Below are 23,787 nucleotides of genomic sequence, written 5' to 3'. Positions count from 1 at the left end.
AAGACTGCTGGGGTTAGATTTGCATAACTGGGCACTTACAGCTCCAACTGAGGTCAGTGAGAACTGTTACTTTAACACTGAATGCTTTGAAAAAAAATCAAGTCCTTGGTGTCTCCAACTGCACATCAAAAAAAGTGGGGGGGGGGAAGAAAAATCAGTGGATGCATATATGTTAACCTCTGTGCCTCAATTCCATACCAATGAGGAAGTTAATCATCCTATCTTCAGGGTTTGAGAAGAAAACACATTAAACATACCCTTATTCAATAAAATTTCAATTTATGCATGGAATGGAATAGGGATCCAGTGGAAAAAGCAGTCAGGCAATTAAAGCCTGCATTATGATGTATACGCATATTATAATATGCATATGATGAATTAAGTTTGTACAGGCCACATAATTTTGGCAGTTCTCAAGTCTGAATATCTGCAATTGCAACATTATATCTTATTTCAGTACAGTTTACTGTGGCTGCATCTACATGAGACACTGACTGCACAGTCATTATTGCACAGTCACTTAGTACTTGTATAAACAAGTACTAAATAACTAGGTAGTAGCTGGAGTTACCATGCAGCAGCATCGCCGAATGGCTTTTTGGTAACACCGACTGTGCAATAGCTTATTACCACTGTGCAGTAGCACTGAATCACACTTCCTGCCATATGATGCTCTTGCACAGTAGTAACAAGCTAATGAGCAGTCAGCATCTCATGTAGATGTGGCTAGTATCTACTTCCCTAGGTTCTGCTGAAAAGAAAAAAATTAAGATTCATCATGTTACACCATGATTCTTAAGCTTGGTACCATGAGGTCCTTTTAAAGAATGCTACAGCTTTCCATGAAATATTAGCAGTTAGGCATGCAAACACCTACATGAGTCACAAGATAAACCCAAAAATTTCAAATGGGAACTCAGTATCAAAAATATTCTGATGTTTTAGTCTGAGTTCTTTGCAATGAAGATCTACTCTTCCACCCCCATTTCCCTTCCCCAAGCTCCACCCTCCATTGGCTCTTAACCCCTTCACCTACACATGAAAAAAACAGTCCTGGAAATCAAGAGAGAGATAAAGTCATTTGAGAATTTAGCTGCCAAAACACTAACAAAATGTCTCCAAAACATGCATGAAAAAGGTTTTCCAAAAGCCATGCCTCTATCACATTTAAATAGCCTGCCACATAGTAAAGGCACTAAAGCATCTCAATTAAGCTGCTATAGTGTCTTTTTTTTTTAGTGAGGGCAAAAAGATGAATTTGTCCCTAAACATGTTCTTGGAACTAGATGCACTAGTTTTGCACAATTTTAAAAAGCCACATACATAGCCTGAAGCAGATGACCTAGCATAAAAAAATTCATTCTGAACTGCTAATGTTCAATGCTAACCAATGCTATTACCCTTCATGAAAGTCTTTAAATAAATGCCTGCAATACTTACATTTGGCAGAGAAACACTTACAAACTTGTGAATTAGTGAAGTCCCTCTTAGTAGGATTCTTCGGCTATATGAAGAAGATGCATAAGGAGCTAAAACACTCAAAAGATACGAACATTTTCTAAACATGCAACACTTATAAAAATGTATACAGACAGTATACATGACTGTAGTCTCTAAAAAGTTATGCTTTCTATAATAGTAACTTGATCAATTCAGTTAAAAATGTCCTGAGTAGTTCAGAAAAATATATAAAAAGGTACAATAAACCTAAATCCTCATTATTTTAAACTAGCTATTAGTAGTTGATCATGTGAATCTAGTAAATAATCAAAATTTGAACACCTACATTACAGAAAATGTTTGTAATATCTTATACCCTATTATCAAATTTTATAGAATTTTTTATTTACAAAAACATCCATATCTCAACTCAGGTTGCTAGAAGTTACTTTGCTGCAGCAGTGAATTGCCATCAGTATGCAGGCTCTCTGTCTGGTTACCCTGCAACATGTCACACTGAAGCAGTCTAAGTGGTAGACTCTTTCACAAGTCAGTGTTAAAAAGCTAAGCAACAGCCCCACAGTGCTTCCTTTCTCCACACTACAGTGTTTGTTTTAAAACTACTAAGACTGAAATTTGAATTTCAGAGAACTGCTTTTCCTTCATGATGAGACTGAAATTTGAATTTCAGTCTCATCATGAAGGAAAAGCAGTTCTCTTAAGTTTGTGTTAATTCCCCTTCAATCTTCAATTTGCATATGTACACGCACATATATGTTTCAATTCAAATCTACTTCCATAACTACTATATTTATCCAAAGCCAAGAAGACTGAATATAAAAGATAACACTATTCAATATATTCTATGCAGAGAAAATGTGTTTGTTGTGATTTTCCATGTATAGAATCTCATTATTTAAATTGACCCTGCAATGTGTCCCCCTCACCACTGCAGCAAGGAAAGAGGCAGGGGGAGGAAGAGGAGGAGCTTGGCAAGCAGCCAGGTCCCTGCTCTTTTGCCCCCTGCCAGACCTTGCCCCTCAACTTCTTCCTGCCCCTCAGCACCTGCACCCCCTTACCACCCATATCTGCATGCTTTGGCACCTGAATTTTAGCACCCCCTTCCCTCCCCGGCTCCAGTCCTGCCCTGGTCCAACCAGGTCACGCAGCTATTGTGGTAGTGGTAACTCTGTCCGGGTCCTGGAGCCATAGCCTGGGCTGGAAATGGTGCTACCATAAACATTACCAGACCAGGCTGGAGTGGGGCCATGGCTGAGCTATAGCCAGAAGGTAAGCAATGGAGGCAGGGACAGCAGAGGCAGCAGCCAACAAATCCTGGGCTACGGCCAGTCAAATGCCACAGTAGTTGGCCATCCTCCTCCCTCACAACCCCATACTGAAATCCAAAAAGGGAACTTTTCTCTCCATGTTAAATGAGGGGGGAAAAACTCCTTTTTGATTAAAATAAATACAGTACACGCACAGCTCTTTAGGAAAATCCTCAGATCATGTCTAGATGGCAAGTTTGGCAAGACTGGCAATGATACCCTAAAATACGCTGCATGAATCCAGATCTGAACCTGTGATCCCTTCCCCTACCTTCCTATGATCTTAAGTGTGTTACCCTCTGCAACCAGAGTTGCATTCATGTGCACCAAAAGCAGGCTAATTAACACTGCCGAAGGGCAGTGCCATTTAGCCTACCCCCATCACCACATGGCCCACTGTATCCTACTTCTGGTTGGACAGCGGTTGCACACGTTGCAGCGCTCTCATTTGTGAGTGCCATTACCAGAGACAGTAATTGTGTGATCTAGACACAGCCTTAGTCACACACCACTGAAAAAAATACCTCAAGTGAAAAAACCCCAACAAAATGACATAAAACATCCAAGAACTTCACTGTATACACCAACAAAATCTAGAGATCAAGATGAAAAGTCTGTTGAGAGCAAAGCTGCTCTTAGTCACCACCCACTGGGGGGGGAGCAGAAAAATCAGATCACTCAATACATTTTGGAACTTCAGACACTTATTTAAAAAGTCTCCTGGCACAAGTAAATATTAACTCAACACATCCAGAAAGGCATAAAAAATTATGCCAAGTAATCTGTCAATGCCAAAACTTTTTACAGGGAGATCCGAAGAGGAAGCTTCTATTAAATGTACTTGTATCATTTTCCTGATTTATGAATATTTAAACACTGAAAAATTTCAGATGAAATATGCTAAACACTCATTACCTTATAAAAATGAACCATGGGTTTCAATCTGCTCCCACCCACATCAGTAAGAGGCTTACCATTACCTTTAATGGTAACAGAATCAGTCTCCATATTCAGATTTGATTAACAATGCACTATTCCATAGAAAACCAGTATATGGCCCAAGTATAATTTAAGGCCTTACACTGATTTACATGATGAGCTTTTGCTGAATTTCACCAGTGATTTCCTACAGTATTTGGAAAGCTGAAATCAGATTTCTGTGGCGCAATCTTGGCAAAACTTCCACCAACTTATTAAGGACTCCAAGATTTAGTCTACCCCCACCTGAACATAGCAATCTCCAAAAGACAGGTTATGACCCTTAAGCTGCAGGCAGGTACACACAGTGAAACAGAAGGCTCCTTAGTCACTTTCACTAGCTATTTCTTTCATCCTTGCCAATGGGAATCCTGTGAGGATGTTAAACCCCTTCTCTTTTGTATGAGTGGGGAATGGCCAAAGCATGAGTGAAGACAGTTAAGTAATCTATAGTTACTAACTGCACAGATTACTACCCCCTCTCTCTCCCGCCACACCGAAGACAGTATAATCTAATTTCTGGTCTGCTACTACAATGAGTGCAAGACATCCAACCCCTTTCTCACACTTTGTGACAGAACATATTTAGAAATTCTATAAATGCTCACAATCATCTGTAAACATAAAGTTATAGCAAATTTAATGAGTCAATACAAATTAGGAATGTTCATCATTCTTAAACACTATATACATTATGAATATTTTTATATATATATATATATGCACACATACCGTACATTTCCAACTGATTCCATTCTTAGGCTCAATGTATTAAAACACAATTGTAACATGTTTATTAATTTATATGAAAAATACTTCACTAAGAAAGTAGACAAACTGCACAGAAATAGTACAAGTGTCATGTGCATAGCAATATAGCTTAAAGCATTCACATATGGCTTTGTTTAAATGAAACTATTGGGGTATGGCCCTAGTTGGACCTATGGTTACACAGCTGACATAATGTAAACTGCTTCACATCTTTTAGGCACTTGCTAACAATAGTGTTCAATCCCTGAAAACAACAAACTCAAGAACTAAACATCTGAAATTAAAACAAAACAAATCCCAAGGATAATATAGCTGTGTGTAGTTGAAAAACCTATAAATCAATTTTAGTAGTGCATGCACAGAACTGAAAAAAGGGCGAGGAAAATTTCTGTGCAAGATTTATAGCAAATAACTGAATATAAAAATATTTACATGTTTAGGTTTCTTAAATATGTACACAACCAAACCCCTGAAGACTTAGTCTAGAGAATAAAAATATAGGACATGATAGTAGTAACAAAAAAAAAAAAAAATGCAGTTTTATGGAACTGTATTTGCCATTAATTATATATCTACCCCACAAAGCTCTTTGTTTCTCTAGGTCCAGCATCATCAAAAAAATCCATTCCTCTTTTAAAATACAACCATTTTGAATTATTTTAAAAATTTATCAGTGATACTAAAATATAAAACAACTTGTTTATCATAATTTGGCTCTTTAAAAAGGAGTACTGTATGGTAGTTAATTTTTTGCTTTTTTCATTCAGCAACATTATACTAACAAATTCCAATCCCGAGTAGCTTCCATTAGATGTCGCTGGCCATGTCCCACCCAATTATCTTGATTGTCAAATATCCTACCACAAAACCAGCAGCTAAATTTAGCTTTCAGGGTATTATCAGAGGTAGTTTTCACAATCTGATAATTGTTTTTACTTGTCTTTTTCAATGTCAATTTTAACACAAATCTTTCTTTTACAGGACTTATAGGTTTAATCATCCTGTGCCTCTTCTGAGAAAGATTTTCAGTAGTTATGTCCAAAACACTGCAATACGCTGGTTCCAAAAGAGCATCTATAGTTCTCTTTGACAATGAAACTTTAAGAACATGTCCTTTAAATTTACTAATCGTTTTCATTACATTGACAACTTCTGGAACATCTGCATCAGGATGGTTCAATACGACAACTGGCTGATTTCTCCGAGGACATTTCACAAGTTGCTTAGAACTAAAAGGAAGTAGTTTTAAAGTTCTCACAGTTTCTTTTGATGCCCTTGGTCTGTGTGGGCCACCTGATTCAGTAATAACTTGAGTCCGATTCTTTTCCTTACATTTCCTGTGCAACATTATTTTTTTTCTAGGGGGCTCTTGAAAATCATCTTTCGTTTTCCGTTTGAAATTCTTTCTTTGTGAAACCACCGCTTCAGAACAAGCTTGTTTTAACCGAGTTTTGACTTTTGAAATTGTGTTTCTGGTGTTCCATGTGGACTTTTGACTGTCAAAACTATTCCCTTTGTTAGCAATTACACCTTGTCTACAATTAACTGAACATCTCTGTGACCGTGCCCCTGTAGGCTTAGTGGAATGTACAGGTTCTGCAGGAAGTACAGAATAAGTTGAATTAGAGCTTGCCAAAGAGGCATTTGCTGGCATCAATCTACCTGGTAAGAATAAGGCATCGCTAGAAGAAAGAAGAGTTTGTCTCTGTGCTAGTGCAGGATTTTTCTGAGACTGCATGCTCTCCAATTGTAGCGAGGGCACCGATTTGCTGGTTGACTGACTTATACCAGCCATTACATTAGAAGTTTTTATTTTCAGCAAAAGCTTTTGTTGCATGGCTCCAGTTGTTTTCTTTGGTTGAGAGTTTTGATTATAAGCATTATCTTGAAAAACATCACATACTGCAGGATTGTTTGGTGTCATACATTTTAGAAAAACTGCTTGTCGTCCATCAGGCAATAGTGCATAGACTGGTTGTTCCTCTTGGTTCCCCTTTTTCACTGACTCAAAGGAACCAAACATAGCATCTTTATGTTCTGGTAACATTTTTACAGAAGTAATTCTTTTCACAGATGAATCAGGCGAATTTGTAATGACAAGAGGCTCTCTGAATGACATACTATTTGATGAACCATTTACTACTTCATCAGGTGCACTGCTAACACTACAGGAATTCTGAAGGTTTCTAAAACTGTCATTTTTTGCATCTGTCTTTGAAGATGGTGTTATTTTATTATACTCTTTAGATGCAACTCTCCCAAAAACCTGAGAGCTATCACTGGCGACATTTGCAACTGCTCCAAATTTCCCACTAAATGTCAGTATCATTCCAGGTCCCTTATTTAAAACAAAGGATGCAGGTATACCTTTATTTGTTTGAATATCAGATGAACTGGTTGACGGAAGAGGTTTTCCTGAAACAACTTGCGATCCTGGCTGGTTAGCAAGATGCAAAGGTACAAGATATCCTGTTGGAGGTGACTGAACCAAAACTTTTTTTTTCTGTTTTGGAAGAATTGATGAAAAGCTGCTAGGATTTTGGGCTGTAGACCTCAATCTGTCTTTTATCAACTGCCTTGTTATGATTGCATCTGTGTGATTTTTCAGCAACGCGTCAACACCGACAATTCTAGATAACTTATCTATTTCTTCTGTATTAATCGCTGGTGTCCTCTCCTTACCTTCATTTCTTATGCTACGTCTCACATTCAGCTCTCTTTCTGCATTAGCTGGAAGACTGGGTAAACTACATGCACTTACTGAGTCTTTTAAGTGTGTAAACGTTTTATTACCCAGCTGATTTGAAAATGACTGGTCACAATGAGGCTTAATGAACTTATTTAACTTATTGTGAGATTCTTGCTGAGTAGTTGTTTTTACTTTTAACACATCTTGTAATAACTGGTTTACTTCAGGCGACAAATAATTACATGCCTGCTTACTTTGTAATGAGAAAACTGATGTGATCTTAGGCATGAGAGATGAATTAATACAGTCCGAAACATTTTCTGCCTTAGATCTCTCAGCTATGTTTTCTACCTCTGGATTTAAGTGAGTGTCCAAATACTGTTTGTCACCACTGTACTGTTTTTCCATAAAACACTGTCTACCATTAACGCATTCAGACTCATTTTTTGAAGGTAGAGAATTATTCTTAGTGTTTGCATATCCATAAATTCTATCAATATTTGACTGGGATGACACATTTTTTTCCCAATTTAAGCCCTTTACCAGCTGTGAAAATGAGGATACAGATTCACTTCTCAAGCTGTTTTGCAAAGCAAGTGTTTTGCCATATGCGATTTCTTGAGATTTTTCATCTGTTGACATCCAAATATTTGCAGGATTGTCTGATATGTTCATTTTAGAGTAATTATGAAAAGGCGGTAATCCTTGGTTAGAAGAATCAACAGATGAACAGTAAAGATGATTAGTTCCACTGCTACGGTGCACGCCACCATTCTGTATTTTAAACTCATTAGGGAAGGGCATTTTCATGGGGTCATAGTGAAGTGTATTCGTAATCGTGGGAGAAAATACCTGAGGATGACTGTGAGCAATGCAATTCCCCCATGATAGAACATTATTTCTAGTTCCAACTTTTGTCTTCAAGTCACAGGGAGGTCCAGCTGAACCCAGCTTCATTGGCAATTGAGCTGAACTTCTTCCCACTACTACATCAGGAGGTGCTACAATCTGAGAACTATTCCTACCATACGATAAAGAGTTATTTTGTTTTTCTGTTCTCTGTTTCCCTGAATGAGAGGCAGGAACTGAAAGTGGAAAGGAGGTTAATGTGTGAACAAAATTATTCTTTGGGGTTGGCTGATCAGTCACATATGATGTAGTACTTGAAGACAAGCCAAAAGCATCAGTAGTCTGTAGTAAAGAATCAGATGAGCCATCTTTAACCACATCAGATTTTTGTGGCAATGAACACAGGTTCTGTTTGTTTGTTGGTAATAATTTTATTACAATATGTTGTTTTCCATCCACCATCTTAAATCCCATGAATTTAGCACTGTAGTTTGCTGGAACAGATATTTTATTGTTTTTCACCATCAGCACTGTAGGTCCATGGACAGCGTTTTTCAATAATCCCAAACTAAAACTTGATCGGTCTTCTATTTTACTATATTGTGCAGTGGTAGGAGACAATGTTCCGCTTTGGAAATTATGCTTTTCATTAAGTATAACATGATCCTTTTCTTCACTCACATGCAGATCCTTTACGTACTGGATTGCCTCTTCAGAGTTGGGTTGAATTTTGTTCATATTTCTAAGCACTTGCAGGTTTCTCTCTCCAGTATTGTCACGTCCATGGTTAATTTTCTTCCGTCTCCAGAGAGCCTTCTTTGATGCTCCAGTTTTGTACCGTTTCAAAACAAGTTTTAGCCCTGTTGGAGTCTTTACAATTCCCTTTTCACATTTATCCTTTTCCAGTTTATCTTTTGCATACAAGTGATCTCTATGCAAGGCTATGACATGTTTTAAGAGGCAATCCTTTCGTGATGCGCTGTAGTTGCAATACTGACAACTGTAAGGAAATGAACCAGTATGAACAAGAAGATGCTTCTGGAACTCCCCTTTTGTACAACTTACATGATGACATTTACCACATTTAAACTGAACTTCATTATGTCTATGAATGTGCTGAACAAATGTCCCCACATCTTGAGTAGAAAATCCACACGTTTCACATTGGAAGTGACCATTTACACAATGCTTTGATGTGAAGTGTTTTGTCAGATCCAACAAGGTATACATTTGCTCATCATTACAAATCTCACATTTTACTAAAGTGCTGCGATGGGTCCGTCGATGTTGTTTAAATGACTGAAAATCACTAGCTGAAAAATTACACATTTCACAAGGGTATGAAGGCAACTCTCCATGATGTAACAGTTGAAAGTGTTTCTGCAGATCATTCGGGCTATATTTAATGTTGTCTCTACATTTTGAGCAGGTGAAATTCAGTATTTTTGCTGTAGTTTTCAACCCCTCTTCTTCAAATTGTACTTCTGGTTTCCTTGGCAAGTTGTTACCCTCTGAATAATTTAAGTTATTTCCATTTACTGTTTCTTGACTTAAAGACTTTCTTGCAGTTTGCTGTTTATGCTGAAACAGTTTTCTATATCGATCAACTTCATGTTTCAATATTACTTCACTTGGAATGTTCACTTTGGGTAAATCAATTTTCACATTTTTAAGTTCATAAGAAAAACTGACATCTAAAATTGATGGTTCAGGCATTATGTTTAAAGTATCATTCACTAGTGCTTTTTCCACAGCATTTTTTCCAGAAAGTTCCTTTGCAGCATCATCTGTTAACAGAGTTGTTTGTTTTGTACCACAAAAAAAAAGTTCTTTTTCAGATGGCATCATTTTAAAACATCCCTTTTTCTATTTTAGGTAGGTTGTGAGATTGTTCTTAATTTATGAAGCAGACAAGACTATTGTGCCGAAACGTCTTCAGACTTCTACGAATTTCCCCATTTTAAAATTTACCCTGAAATAAAAAAAAAAAAGCACAATGCATTAATCAGTTTTTAAAAAAGCAATGACAACATGCTCTTCATCAAATTATTGAAAAAATACACACAGATCAACACATTATATTTATTTTTATTGCATTAAGTCTTAGAAGTTAGCAGTACCAGGTCAAAAGAAAACAAAAAAAGCCTGTAAAACAATTTTTTTCTGAAACTTCTCATTAGGTATATATGTATTTCAGTATATTAAAAGAAAATCACTATACTAAAAAAGGCAGCAAAATACTTCGGTAATTCGCAACTAGAAAAAAGGCATCACCTCAGACCAATTCATTCAGAAAGGCATGAGCTAGGCTACAATCTAGGTTGTCAAATATGTTTGTATATTCCTTGTAACAAAGCTTTTGTAAATAGAAGTGGATATTGTATAAGATTCAGAATGTTTCAGAATGCTGCTTACATACACTCAGATTGTACACATTACTCAAGAAAAAATGAATTCTGGATTCCATCCATAAACAAGAAAAAAAAAACCACATTATTTCGCCTATGAAATGGGTACCAATGATTTTATAAGTTCTAAAACTAGTTCAGTGAAATTTGACTCGAAGTGAAAATTATCAGCTTCCGTTATGCATCCACTTCTCATAGTACTTGCCAAAAATTATGCTTAGAAAGTGAGAACATTTGATCTTAGTGTGTACATGGATTTACATATGACTATATAGATGGATTTGAAGGCATATATTTATTGAAAAACAAAACTACCTCTTCCAAAGCCAGTCTCATAATCAAGCTTCCTCCCAATTCATTCCCCCCTACACTCTTTCGAATCTTCTCAGTACTCCTGAACTACTCATTTCAAGACACGGAAGGTGAAGTGTACCTTCACTCAAGATCAGATGGGAAACTCTTCAACCTGTCACAACTTAAGGCAAAGACTAAAGTTTGAAAGCTGCTTGCTTATCAAGGAGCTTCTATTCGCCGATGATGATGCCCTTATAGCCCATGACAAAGACCTACTACAAGAAATCATGGATAGCCTTCCAATAGCTTGCCAGGCATTTGTTCTATCAGCATAAAGAAAACAGTTGTGCTAGAACATGGAGTTCCACAAGATCCAGTCACCCTTAATGAGAACCAGCTAGTAGTCCAAAAGTTCAGTTACCTAGGTTCTGTAACCACAAACCTCATTGAAGAACTTAATGTTCACATCAGAAAGTCTGCTGAAGATGGTGGCAGCCTAACTAAAAGCATATAGAACAACTCAAAGCTTACCATCAAGACCAAAATGCTACTGTGCAAAGCTTGCATACTCAGCACTTGTGCATAAGTTGTCCATGTTTCCCCAGCATACACATCAAGAGAAAAAGTTAAACAGATTCCACCTGCACTGTTTACGCCACATACTCAACATCAAATGGCAAGATAAAGTTACCAACACAAAGGTTCTTCAAAGGGCAAAATTGATCAAGTGTGACAGCTAAACCAGACAGACAACTGCACTGGCTAGACCATCTGAGCAGCTCGGAAGATGGATGTATACCCATGCACATGCTATAGGGGGAACTATCAGAGGGAACATGGACAACAGGACATCCCAAGCTTCGCTACAAAAGACACATGCAAGCGAGATATGAAGACATTTGGAATTGATCCTGACTAATAGGAAACGCTGACAAGCAACTGGAACAAGTGACATCAGTCTCCACCAGGGTATTAGAGTCCACAACAGGAATTCATTCGAACAGCCTGAAGAGAGAAGAGTCCATAGGAAGCAAGCAGCTCACAAACCACCCAATCATCACACATACACACACACACACACACACACACAGATCATGCAAATCTCAGACTGGACTAGTCAGTCGTATGACACACTGCAAGCCATCTATGCCACAGGCTGCAATATTCACCGTCTCTTGCAGATGAGAGGATGCCAATCACTGGTGTCTCATAACCAAGGCTCCTCCTAAATAAAAACTTTATTGGCTATGTCCATGAACATATTTCTCTGGATTAGTGAACTGTAAACTCAGATATTGCTAGTATAATGTCCTGTTCTACAAAGGCTCTGCATAGGTGCTTCCACAGCAAGCTTCGGTAAAAGTATTAAAACAGAAATAAGTTATGGAAGCCCAAGTCCATGCCAAAACATGAGACCTTCCACATGGCAGCACAGTATCTGTTGGGATGGACTGTCACTGAACACCATTTTCTGTTCTTCAAAGTAAACTGGCAAAGCAAGCAAGTCTGCACCTCACTATTCCATAACCTATGAAGCTCTTTCCTGCATAGACCTTGTCCTTGCAATTTTTTCCCCACATTCTCACTTCCTTCCTACCTAGCAAAACCTGAGAGATCTGGAATGGAAGTATCACAAGATGCTGTAATCTGAGCTGCCATCCCCCCTCTCTGCACAAGAACTACAAGAGCTTAAGTTACCAGCTCTTACAACATCATTATTGGGGGCCTTCAAATATTTTGCCCGTAGTCTGGAGAAAAAGGATCTTGTATTAAATGAAGAAAGAAGCTAGAGGTTGCTAAATTTCAATATATTAGAGGAAGAAAAAAAATCTCTTAAAATATGCTTGTACAAAAATGTTCTTAAGAATGTCCAAACAAGTGTTTGCAATGGGAGAGCAACACTTTCTAGTACTTTATACAGCAATAATTTGAACTAGATAATTAAAATTTAACTAACAGTAGCCCTCAGTTAATTAAACCACAGAGTTTAAAATTAAGAAACAGGAATTTTACCCTTAGAAAACTGGTTAAACATGTCCTGTTTATTGACAAATGTGAAATGAGTCCATTCTGTATTGCGCTACTTCATATGCTACTTTGTAGCCTTTGAAAGACATGACATGCACAGGTTGTTAACAAATATTGTTACCTATATATTCTGTTGTCAATAGTAAAATCCACTGATCTAGAAAAGCAGAGACTCTAGTTCTTATAGAAAGCATTAGTGACCAAAGCATGATGCAATTCTGCTAGACATCATCTTTAAAAGACATGCAGCCCATTAAGATTAGAGGTCCCATCATGCAATATTTAATTCTGATTCTACTGGTTGCCTGCTCAGATTGAGATGGAACAGTGTACTGAATGGGTAAGTCTACAGTATCTACAGGCTGTATCTTCACAGGAAAAATGAACACAGAGAGCGTGTTACATCTTATGCAAAGAAGGTGTTGAAGTACAGTGGTTCCCAACCTTTTTGGACCGCAAACCAGCAAACCGCGGCCCAGAAGCAACCATGGACCAAAATACTGCAGACCAGAAGTGATTAGCATGCTGCGGACTGGCAGCCAACCCTTTTTTATGCCAGTCACTTCTAGATTTTTGGTCCGGTAGGCAACTCTCCTGCAGACTGGCAGCCAACCTTCGCGACCCAGGGGTTGGGAACCTCGGCTAAAGCGGACTCCAATTAGTCTCATACTAACTGAACAGAACATAAGCTTTACAAAGCAATTCCCAAATTTATCCAACTAAATTGTATTCTACTTAATTAATTAACCACACAAACTGCAAGTTAATATCTTACGCTAACACAGGAATTACATATTAGCAACTTCTTTTAAGAACATCTCTCACACAGCAAGACAAAATAAGTCTAATAAATTTATCCCTGCCTAAAAACAGGCAAATAAAACTTACGTATTAAAACAAGATTAGGTTTCATTCTTCAATAGCCTTCTCAACATCTTTCATGTGGAAGAAAAAAGGGTGCTTATACAATGCTCGGAATTGGCCGCAGTGAGGTCAAATAGTGGACTGAAGGATCTGGAAATATAGATTAAAAAAGATTTTAAACAGCTGTAAACATAAGGAGATCTTAAAAAGTAAACAAACACGTTCTTCATAATCTGATGCTGTGTATGTTTTCTAATAAAATGGGGGAGGAAAATCTATTGTGGGATAAACCAGCTGTCAAGAACAAAATCAGTTGTCAAGAATAAAATTCAAATCACTTCTCGGTCTCTTGAAGGCTCACAGTAAGTGAACTATTTAAAAAAAAAAATCAATTAGAACCAAATTGGGATTCAGCAAAACAAAAAACAGAAATGAAACACACAACGTGCACCCTCACACACCAAAATGTACCTTCTTATCTCAGTTCCTTCGGTATTTCTAACTGTGGTATCCACATGCCCCACGGGCCAGAACCAGTAGATACTGTTACACGGAGCAGCGTTGGGTCCCTTTCCCCACCCGCTCCCAAACCTCAAGAATCAGAAGTCAAACTATGGGAAAAGCTATAAAACGATTCCCAAAGTGAAAAGTGCTTTATTAAAAAACAAAAACAAAGGGGGGGGGAGGGGGGAAACCTGAAGTAAAGACTTGCCCTTGACCCCAGAAGGGACGGTATTTGATCGCGGACCCCCGAGGGCCTCCGCCCGCTCCGGCAGCCCCTTCACGCCCCGCGCGGAGCACTCCCGCTGCCCCGGCCTCGCTCCCCGCGGGCCCGGTTCCAACCTACTCTGCGGACCCCGCGCCACGCTCCCCCACCGGCCGAGACAAGGGCAAAGCGGCGGGAAACCCGCCTCGGCCGGGCACCGGGTCTCCGCGCGCAGCCGCAAGCACTTGGCCGGGAGCCGTCAGCCCGGCGCCGCGGGGGCGCCCCAGCGCGGGGCATCGCGGGGCGGCGGAGGGATACCGTTCCCCAGAACGAGCCACGCCGCCAGCCTTCCGCGCCGACGGGAGCCGGGACTACTTAACGCCCCAGCCCGACCAGAGCGCGGATCCTACCCCCCGCAGGCGACCCCCTACCGCTCCCACCCCCATCCTCCTTCGCGGCGCGGCCCGGCTCAGCCCGGCCCGGCCCAGCCCGGCCCGGCCCAGCCGCCGCCCCTCTGCGCCGCCCGGCAGCCCTCCGCGGCGCCCCCTACCTCGCCTGTCTCCGTAGCCCAGCGAGTCACTGTTGGCGGCCATCACAGTTTCCATCCGGGCACTGGGGCAGCCGAGCCCAGCGAGGGGTGGGGGCCGCGGCGGAGGGATACGCGCTTCACCTGACGCCGAGAGACGGTGGCCGGCGAGGCCCACAGAGCGAGGCGACGCCCTGCCCCCTCCCGGGGGAGAAGGGGCCCAGCCAGCGCCCCGGCCCCCCCCCGGACCAGGACGCTCCTGGAGGACGCCCCCGGGCTCGGGCCGTCTTCAAATGTCTTCCGGAGTCGGGCACTACTCAACAGCGGCCATTTGCACCGCCCCTGATGAAGGGAAGTTGGGTTCCCCACAGCTCAGTGCTTCGCGGTCTATGAAGGAGGTCTTTACCCTGCCAGACTAACAGGGACAACTAACGTCCTGTCTCAGGCTGACCCCAGCCCGCGTTGCTCACAGGGCAGCAGAAACCCAGCTGAGAGGCCTTGGGCCTCCTGGACTGGTGGCACAGCCATGCCGGTCCCCCGAGATGCTTGACGAGGGGCCACGCAGCATTAGCGCTGTTGGGTCTGCAAACAGGGTTCATGGAATCAACGCAGAGACTTCAAATTGTTTTTCAAGCCGGGGACTTCCTTTCTGACCTTTTGTCCTCAGAGTTATTGGCAACACAAGAATTGTTCTGTTGCGTTCCTGTATGTGTATATATATATATATATATATATATATATATATATATAAAAAAAAAATATAAAAAAAAAAAGAAAACTTAAGGGCTGGCAGTTGTAGAGGGGTGCGTTGAGTCTAAAAAGGTTGAGAGCTACCAGTTCAGGGACTAGGTGAAAAAGGACCAACTTAGTACTTCGGGGAGATGTTAACAGGGTGTTAGTGGTAATAATAATACCCTTCCCTTACTACAGGGATGATGAGTACGTTTGATTAGATCAAATAGGTGCGACTGAATATGATGAAAAAACCTATAGCAATCAAGGTTGAAAGGCAAAATTGAAAAAAGAAATCTTTCCCACCCTGGCGGTGGTGGTGTTCCTCTAGTTTAACAGGCTTTCCTGTTTAAGAGGAATAAAACTGTAGCCACCACTTCCATAAGTCATTGCTTCTTAAGTATGTGTAAACATTAGTTGAAGTGTTAGCAGTTAGTAGCTTTTTTTTTTTTTTGGTTGTTTCTTCTCAACAATATGTAGCTGTTAGTTAAGTATGTGCAAATGCATGTGGTAGGTTAGAATGCATCAAGAGGGAGGTCCCTACTCAAACAATTTAGTCTCATTCAGATTCATGCAATGCAGAAGGTTAGAGAGCAAGGCAACCAACAATCAGGTTACTGAGGAAATGAACACAGGAAAGATTTGAAATTAGTGTGAAATATGCAGTAGAGACAGATTTGAAGGAAGACAAAGCAGGGGAAAAGGAGGCCTGTTCCAAGGATATGGGGTGGTATGAGAGAAGTGCAGTAATCCTTTAGATTCTTTACTCTCAACAATCCTGTACTCCATTTGGACAATTCCCTGCTGATTTACAAGAGCAGTTAGTAGGTCTGGAGAAGACTATAGTTATCATGTTGCTGTACAATATTTGTAGTCTGTCTATTTGGAGCTAAAAGGGTTATGTAGTGTTCATGCATACATAAGGGCATGGAACTGTTCAGAAATTCCAAAATTTAAAACTGCCCCATTCAAGTTATTAGACATTGTCCTTGTGAGTTCCTGTGCAAGCTATTTTGAGGTTTTTTGCCAACTTAACACTTCCAAAGTGTGCATGTTCCTACAAATTCCACAAATTTGACATCTCATACACATACCATATAAATAGAATCAGGTAAAACCAGAAGTAGGTCCATTTATCACTGTAGTATTTTTTGTTATCTTGAACCCATACATTTACATAGATATGTCTTTGCCAAGTGTGGATCTTCAAACAAAGAACCAGTCTTTCATGATATGTTTGATATACTGGTTCCTTGCATTGCTTAAAGTCCCACTCTGAAGGAGCTAGTTTCTCTTCCTGTATATTACACCCAGGTGAAATACTTTTGTGCTTTGCATTTAGTTTTCCTAATTATGCACTGATCAAAATCATTAAAAACCCTGTAGAATACTGTATCATTATATATCAAAATATAAAAGGATAAGTGGGTAAAACAGTTGTCAACTTTGTCAGACTAATTAAGACACCACAATAAACTAAGTTACCCCCAAATAAATTTTCATAGGTGGTAAGGAATGATTAATGTTTGAGTTGCACCTACAGTACTTGAGACCAGAAGACGGAACGGAAAACAAACTCCATGATACACGTTTATGAAAAGATTACCATGCAAGACATCAGTCCAGCTTACATCCACAATGGTGTCGTATTTATGTTAGAATATTTTTCTTGGTACTTTAGGCCTGAATTTATAAGATGCATCAAATATGTTCCCAACAGATTCTACAAAATATTAACTTGAAAATTTAGATGTAAATATAGACATTGGATTTATGACACATTATAACCTGCCTGATATCCAGCTCCCTAGCTATCTCTCCGCTATTCATCCCCCTTCTCTCTCTCTCCCTTCTCCCCATCCCACCTCTCACCCATTGACTCCTCAATCTACATTTTCACTACCTGTCTTGTATGCATACCAGCCCAGCCTCTGGCTGCTTTACTTTTCATTCCGTCTAGGAAGACCACACACCAACTGCTCAAACTTCCTTAGCCTGACAAAGGTTTTTTGAACCTGAAAGCTTGTTTAATAATTGTTTTCCAACTAATTAAGTTGGTCTAATAAAAGATATCAGATTCATGCAAAGAACCTTGTCTGCCTATGTCCTTAGACCAACATGGCTACAACCTACACCAATGTAAATATTGAGCATTTATAGTTCAAATCTAGAGTGACTATAAGTACCTTATGAAAGGGAAGTAAGAAAACTATGAATAAAAAAAGCAAATTCCAGAAAAGAAAAGAGGAGCATGAACAGCAGCTATCTAATCTATCCATTAGCAATATACAATACAAAAGCAAGATAAAACATATTGCACAGGAGTACCCTGAAAACCATTTTAAGATTGGATTTGAGATTTATACAAGAACATTATATATAAAAAGAGGGATGACGGGGGGGGGGAATGATCAAATTATTAAGACTAAAATACCCATTAAAGAGAGTGATGTTATTTTATCATTGTTCTTACCTAAATATATTATTTAAAAAATGCTTATGGCACTTGAGTCATTATCCTAAAGTTCTGTCTCAGATTTTGCAGGTGACATCATCTAGTATCTTCCAGGGTCTGCAGAGGTGCCAGGGACACCTCATAGACTGTACAACAAAGGGTGCCAAAAAGGCTATTTGAATCAAAATGAATAATCACTGTTTGTTGCTAAGAAGAGATGACCAATGAATGCAATCAGTCCAGTCATACAATGTTGATATCTGAAACTAAAACTTAAAGGGAATCAAGAAAATTCAGAGGTTCCAAATGGGTACAGCATCCCACTGAACCTTCTTAATGACCAATTGTCATGAATCAGGGTTGCTACAGATGGCTGTAATGCCCCTGGCAGCTCTGCAACTATGCCAGCTCTGCCCCGACAGCACCCTCTTGATTCACCTGCCATCGTGGGCGACTGGTGCCACCTTACTCAGTGACCGGGGGGGGGGGGGGGAGAAGGGGTGTCCACCACATCTGATCCCGCTGGCTAGGGAGGTGCAGGGGGCATTCTACCACAGCCAAGCAAGACAGCCAGTCGCTGCAGCCACTTTCAGGGGCACAACAGCGCTCTACTCCCCATCCAGCACTTCTAAGGGGTTCCCCTTAGCGCTCCCACCTGCTCATCGCCTAAACAGTGAGCATGGCAATCAGGGGGTGCACTGGTGCTCAGGGGGTGTACGTGCACCCTTTACATGTCACCATTGCCTGCCATGTCTTGTTGGTAAAATTAAAAAAAAAAATTGTGAGGCTGCCCATGGGCCTGTGTATGGCCCCAGTCTGCTAAACCTCACTGGAACATACTGGTCCTTGAGCCTTCCACCAGACCTCTCTCCAGTACTGTGCCACATGGGACACCTCCAGCCTTATGGGCCAATTGATTGGCTCCTAAACCTCCCTTACACCACACCTCATGCCTTCTGGGTGTTACACTGATGTTGTTTCCTCTGCTTACTTGGCTTCCACCCTTCTAGCCCAAGACCACCGTGTCAGACCTGGCTTTGAGGCACTAGCTCCAATCAGTTTGTTCCAGTCACCAAGCCCCTGGCCCCTGTTTGTTAGGCTCCCGGCCCCTGTCTGACTGCACCCCTCTGGCACCAGGCCTTTGGACCCTGTGCAGCTGTGCCCTCTGACCTCTGTTGGGCCCTTGGCCCCTCAAGTAGCTGTGCCCCTCTGGCCCTGGACCCAAGCCCTTGGACCTTATGTAGTTGCATCCCTCCGGCACCAGGCCCTGCTGGCACCGGTGCAGCTGCACCCCGCTGGACACTAATGGGGCCTCCATACTTCCATTCACAGCTTCATCCCAAACCTCCAGTACAAACAACAACACAAACAGAAGCCCCTGGGCTGTAACAGTTCAATAACAATGAAGACCACGCTCTGCACCTTTAGGAAGACAGCCTTCCACCCCTCAGACAGTATATCTCCTAGCCCTTGTGGGCTCCTAGAGCCTTACTACTTTTGTAGGCAGCAAAACAGGCAACCAAACATTGCCAGGTAGATGGCTTGGGCAGGGGCTCCTTCCCCTAACAATCACCAAAAAGAGAAAGTGGCCTATAATAGCCCTAGCCCTGAGCTTATATGTTCCCAGGGCCTTGCCTCCTTCCAGTCAGCTGACTGCCTACAGGTGCCAGCTAATTACCTTGTTAGCCAATTGCTCAGGCAACCTGCAGCTGTGGAGCTCTGCCTAGCCTTCAGGGCTCCCTAGCTAGGCTGCTTCTGCCCTTAAATAAGCAGGTACATCTTACTGCCCTGTGACACCAACATCCAGAGTATTGGGGCTGAATGCACAGAGCTAAAATTCATACAGATTTCCAATTATGTCAAAGTAAACATCAGGGTATGATGAGTCAGATGTGGCACCAATGCCAGTGAATGTTACATTTGAAGCAGAGCCACTTTATGTTCTTCTGTCCTAAGAGTGAGAATACATACAATACATCTGAAGAATCAAAAGAGCTGGGCACCATACTGGACACAGACAGAAGTTCAGCTTCCCAATGTAACTTATGGTGCTTTACAGGAAGCACTGTAAGTTACAGCAGGGGCAGGCAATTATTTCATGCAGAGGGCCTCTTACTGAGTTTTCGCAAGCCTTCGAGGGCCACATGACAGGCAGCCAGGGGCAGGTAAGTATTAATTTTCTAAATTTTTTAGGGGTCCCACGGGCCGGATAGAATGGCCTGGTGGGCCGCATTTGGCCTGCCCCAAGTTACAGTGATCCCCCAGATCCAATAGACGTTTGCTTTTGGGTCCCAAGGGTTGGGGGGATCCAGCTGCGATTTGGAGTATCTGTGAATCTGCAGCCACTGTCTCCTAACCTCACCCTTCTCCCCTCCCAGCTCTGGCACTGTCTTCAGAATGGGAGAGGGGAAGAAAAAGGAGGGACCTTACTCTGGGGCATGGGAGGTTGGGTCAGGTGGACTGGAGCTATCTGGGTAAACCCCAGACAGAGTTCCCTCTGCTCTTTCCCCCAATTCCATTCTGAAGACAGCACCAGGAGCAGATGCTGACAGAAGTTAATGAAGATGGTCCCTTTCTGTAATGAGGGTTCAGATTGTCACAGGATCAGGCCCTTTAAAAGCGCTATGCACTTCTGTCAGCATGCCTGTAGAGTACTTTCAACAGGTCGACCATGGGACAAACATGACTTGTGTCTGTGCCCACTTTCCACATTGTTACTGGCCAATATTTCCTCTCTTCCAGTGTTATAGCATATCCTGTATTCTGGCTGGCTGTTGTCTTGATTTCCACAGGTGATATGGAACATAGCTTGTACAGTGTATTGGCATCTTTTCAATCCTTAACCAGTGGCTTGTGGTTAACACTCCAACACTGGTTCTAACCACTGGCAATTTTGCTTTCCTTTGATACATGTTTCTTTGGGCTGTGGTGGAGAGCAAAATATTAAGTTGCCCATAATGCAGTACTAGCTCAGCATTGTAGTCCATGAACCAGTTAAGGTTAAGGACCATTGTTTTTAGGTAAAGGTATTACATACATTAAATATATCATACAGTGTTTTTGAAATACCAAACAATTGTACAAGCTCACATTACAAAGACAGCTAGCACCTACAGTCTTTTATATTGTTATTTAGTAGGGCAACTCAGCACAAAATAGCTGGAGCAAATCTTTGTAACCACATATCAGGAAAGGTTTCCATAAGCAAAAACAATAATAATTAAAAAAAAAAAATCCAAATCTTCCCAATTCAACAGAGAACTCAGAACCCAATTAGAAACCTTGCCATATTACAGAGTTAACCCTATGCTATATCGGGGACTGGTTATTACTTGTCACAAGGATACCGCTTCTAATTAAACATTTGATGAATTGCATATGTGTATTGTTTAAATTAACTATTTAACTAGTTAACCCTTTCTGCTGTAGCTGTTGGTATATCCATTCAGTCTTCAAATAGCTGAATTTTTCTTTTTTTTAATCTGAAAGTCAGTTTTATGTTGATACACACGCAGGTTACTTCACTGATTTCAATGAATAATTAGGGTCTTAATTTATTTTTAATTATGAAATATTTTGGGTCATATTACCAAGTAATCCACTAGCCCATTAGCACATGTATATATTATTCCCTATGTTCAAATCATGCAGCATTAAATCTAAAAGTAACAGTCAGCAATTGGCTTAATGATTGCCTCAGAAACACCCTGAAAGGTCCATGTCACACAAATCACAGTGAGAACTGCTAAACTCTACATTTTCATTTAGAAGCCACTTCTCCCTGTCAATGGCCATGCCTACAAATTTTCCTGAAATACTTCCCAGGTCTGAAACAGCTTCTTTTTGCAAGGAAACCTTTAAAATATGCATTACTGTTGTTGATGCATGCTCCATACTTGAATTAGTAAGTGAAAGTGTCTGGCTCACAATGATATATTATAAATGTTATCAGTTTAATCTATGTTCAGCTGTGCTTTCACCCCACAGCTAAATATATTATTGATACTTTAAGCATGTTGTATTTCTTCATGGACATTGCTTGTAATATTGTATCTGGAGTTAATTTATGTTGCCATGTTAGCTGAGAATAAATCCAACATCAGAACTTAAAATAGAGGGAGATTTTGATAGATTATTTAATGACCTGATCTTAGAAACATGCTTATGTGGAAGGCAAAAAAATTACTCATGTGAGTAAAAAGGCATTTGCAATGTGTGAGTATTAGTAAGATCAGGCCTCAATAAATGTATCTTTTAATCCACGTTTCAGGGATTTATTTGGTAGCCAACACGGCTACCAAATACAACCTTGAAACATGGAAGATGCCATATCTTAGCCAATTTTGGAATTATAAACTTCATTGCTAAATAAGAATAAAAATGTCTACACCTCCCTGCCTTTCTGCCAGCTGACACCACCACAGAAAAATCTGCTCATGAAAGAGCAATTTACACAAAGGGCCCCGGAGGAACAGACATCCACCCTCAGCTTCCTTTCTGCAAAATGAAGTTTATATTCTACCTAAGGGGGCTTTTACCATCTTTACTTTTCCCTAATCCTGTAGAAGGGTGTGTGCACCCAAAAGCTTGCAAAGAAAGATAATTTGTGATTTTTTAGTTGATCTAATAAAAGGTATCATCTCTGAACTAAGAGTTTTAGAGTTTTGCATTGCTTTCAATCCACTGTTTTACTTACTTTTGGTTGTATCTCTAGTTTGTTGTTTAGTCAAACATAGTTTTAAATTCAGCTGTCTACAACAGTGACAATATTATGTTCACCCTTTTTAGTGCTGCAAATCATTACCTATATTTTTTCATCATTGTATTTGAATTTGGTTTGCATGTGTCTAATACCAATGGATACCATGAAAACTGTAAAGAAAGCTAACATACCAGTCACTTCTGATATTACATTGACACTGTAGACATGGGTGGGTAAAACCAGTCTGAGAATTCAATATTATCAATGGCTTCTTTGGATATCAGCATTAATAGTGGTATATTTAAAATATAACTAACCAGTGTGGTAGAACGCTATTGTCATCTGATTTTGGCATTCCACTGTTATAACCAAAGAGGCAAAGCGGAGGCATTTATCAAGAATAAATATAGAGACAAAGCCAAGATGTTTATTTTTACATCATTGTCAGTTGCTCACTGCGCCATTGTATATTCCACTTGGCTCAAACACAGTATACTTCAGCCAATCAGAGAGCAGTTTCTTCATAAACAGGAAGTTTTCTTACTTTTATGAATAATCTGATTTCTCCACTGCACTATCTCTGCGCTTTTTGTTCATCTTGGAGAATTTATTTAAGTATTTCTGATAATCAGAGAGTGGTTTATCCACAAATATACAGTTAAAAGTACATTGTACTCCATGTCAAAACCAACTACTCCAGCTGGGTGGTGTTTATTTGTTTATTTGAATTAATAGCCTTCATAGGGGTTGTCTGTAAACAAGGCAATTTTGAAATCAGCAGATAACTGCTCAGAAAACCTCACTAAAAGGTTTTAGTAGAATGATAAAAACCACATTTTATGATAAGAAAGATGAAGAATTTAGCATCTAAGATACAAACAGGTACAAACGTCAAGAGGAGTAGGATGTGTCGATTTGCCTTGAACCATGCATAAAATATTCTCTTTGTACAATACAATATGGCATAATATTACACTTTTTATATACAATACATTTAAAAAGTGGAATCAGTCAGTT

The 23,787-nt window shown here is 40.3% G+C and overlaps 1 protein-coding gene across 5 annotated transcripts in view; it reads right to left on the bottom strand.

Moving 5' to 3' along the window:
• Positions 1–4,369: 4,369 nt before the first annotated feature.
• The window catches only part of ZNF518A (zinc finger protein 518A), a 74,391-nt gene continuing 54,973 nt past the window's right edge, over positions 4,370–23,787 (bottom strand). The window contains exons 1-3 of one of the 5 annotated variants that reach the window (XM_090057563.1): positions 14,906–15,546; positions 13,674–13,799; positions 4,370–10,027 (exon numbers count right to left, since the gene is read on the bottom strand). In XM_090057563.1, coding sequence (XP_089913689.1) covers positions 5,290–9,903 — 4,614 coding nt within the window. In that variant the 5' untranslated portion in view covers positions 9,904–10,027; positions 13,674–13,799; positions 14,906–15,546 and the 3' untranslated portion in view covers positions 4,370–5,289. Of the gene's footprint in view, positions 10,028–13,673; positions 13,800–14,120; positions 14,341–14,361; positions 14,776–14,905; positions 15,547–23,787 lie in introns of those variants that run through there. The other 4 variants (XM_090057564.1, XM_090057562.1, XM_090057565.1 and 1 more) reach the window with 4 other exon arrangements.

The sequence above is a fragment of the Crocodylus siamensis genome, chromosome 7 (assembly GCF_052110815.1).
Source record: "Crocodylus siamensis isolate JL-2025a chromosome 7, ASM5211081v1, whole genome shotgun sequence".
In the NCBI taxonomy this organism is placed as follows: domain Eukaryota; kingdom Metazoa; phylum Chordata; order Crocodylia; family Crocodylidae; genus Crocodylus; species Crocodylus siamensis.
The sequence above is the reverse complement of the archived record's forward strand: the minus strand, read 5'-3'. Positions and strand labels throughout refer to the sequence as shown.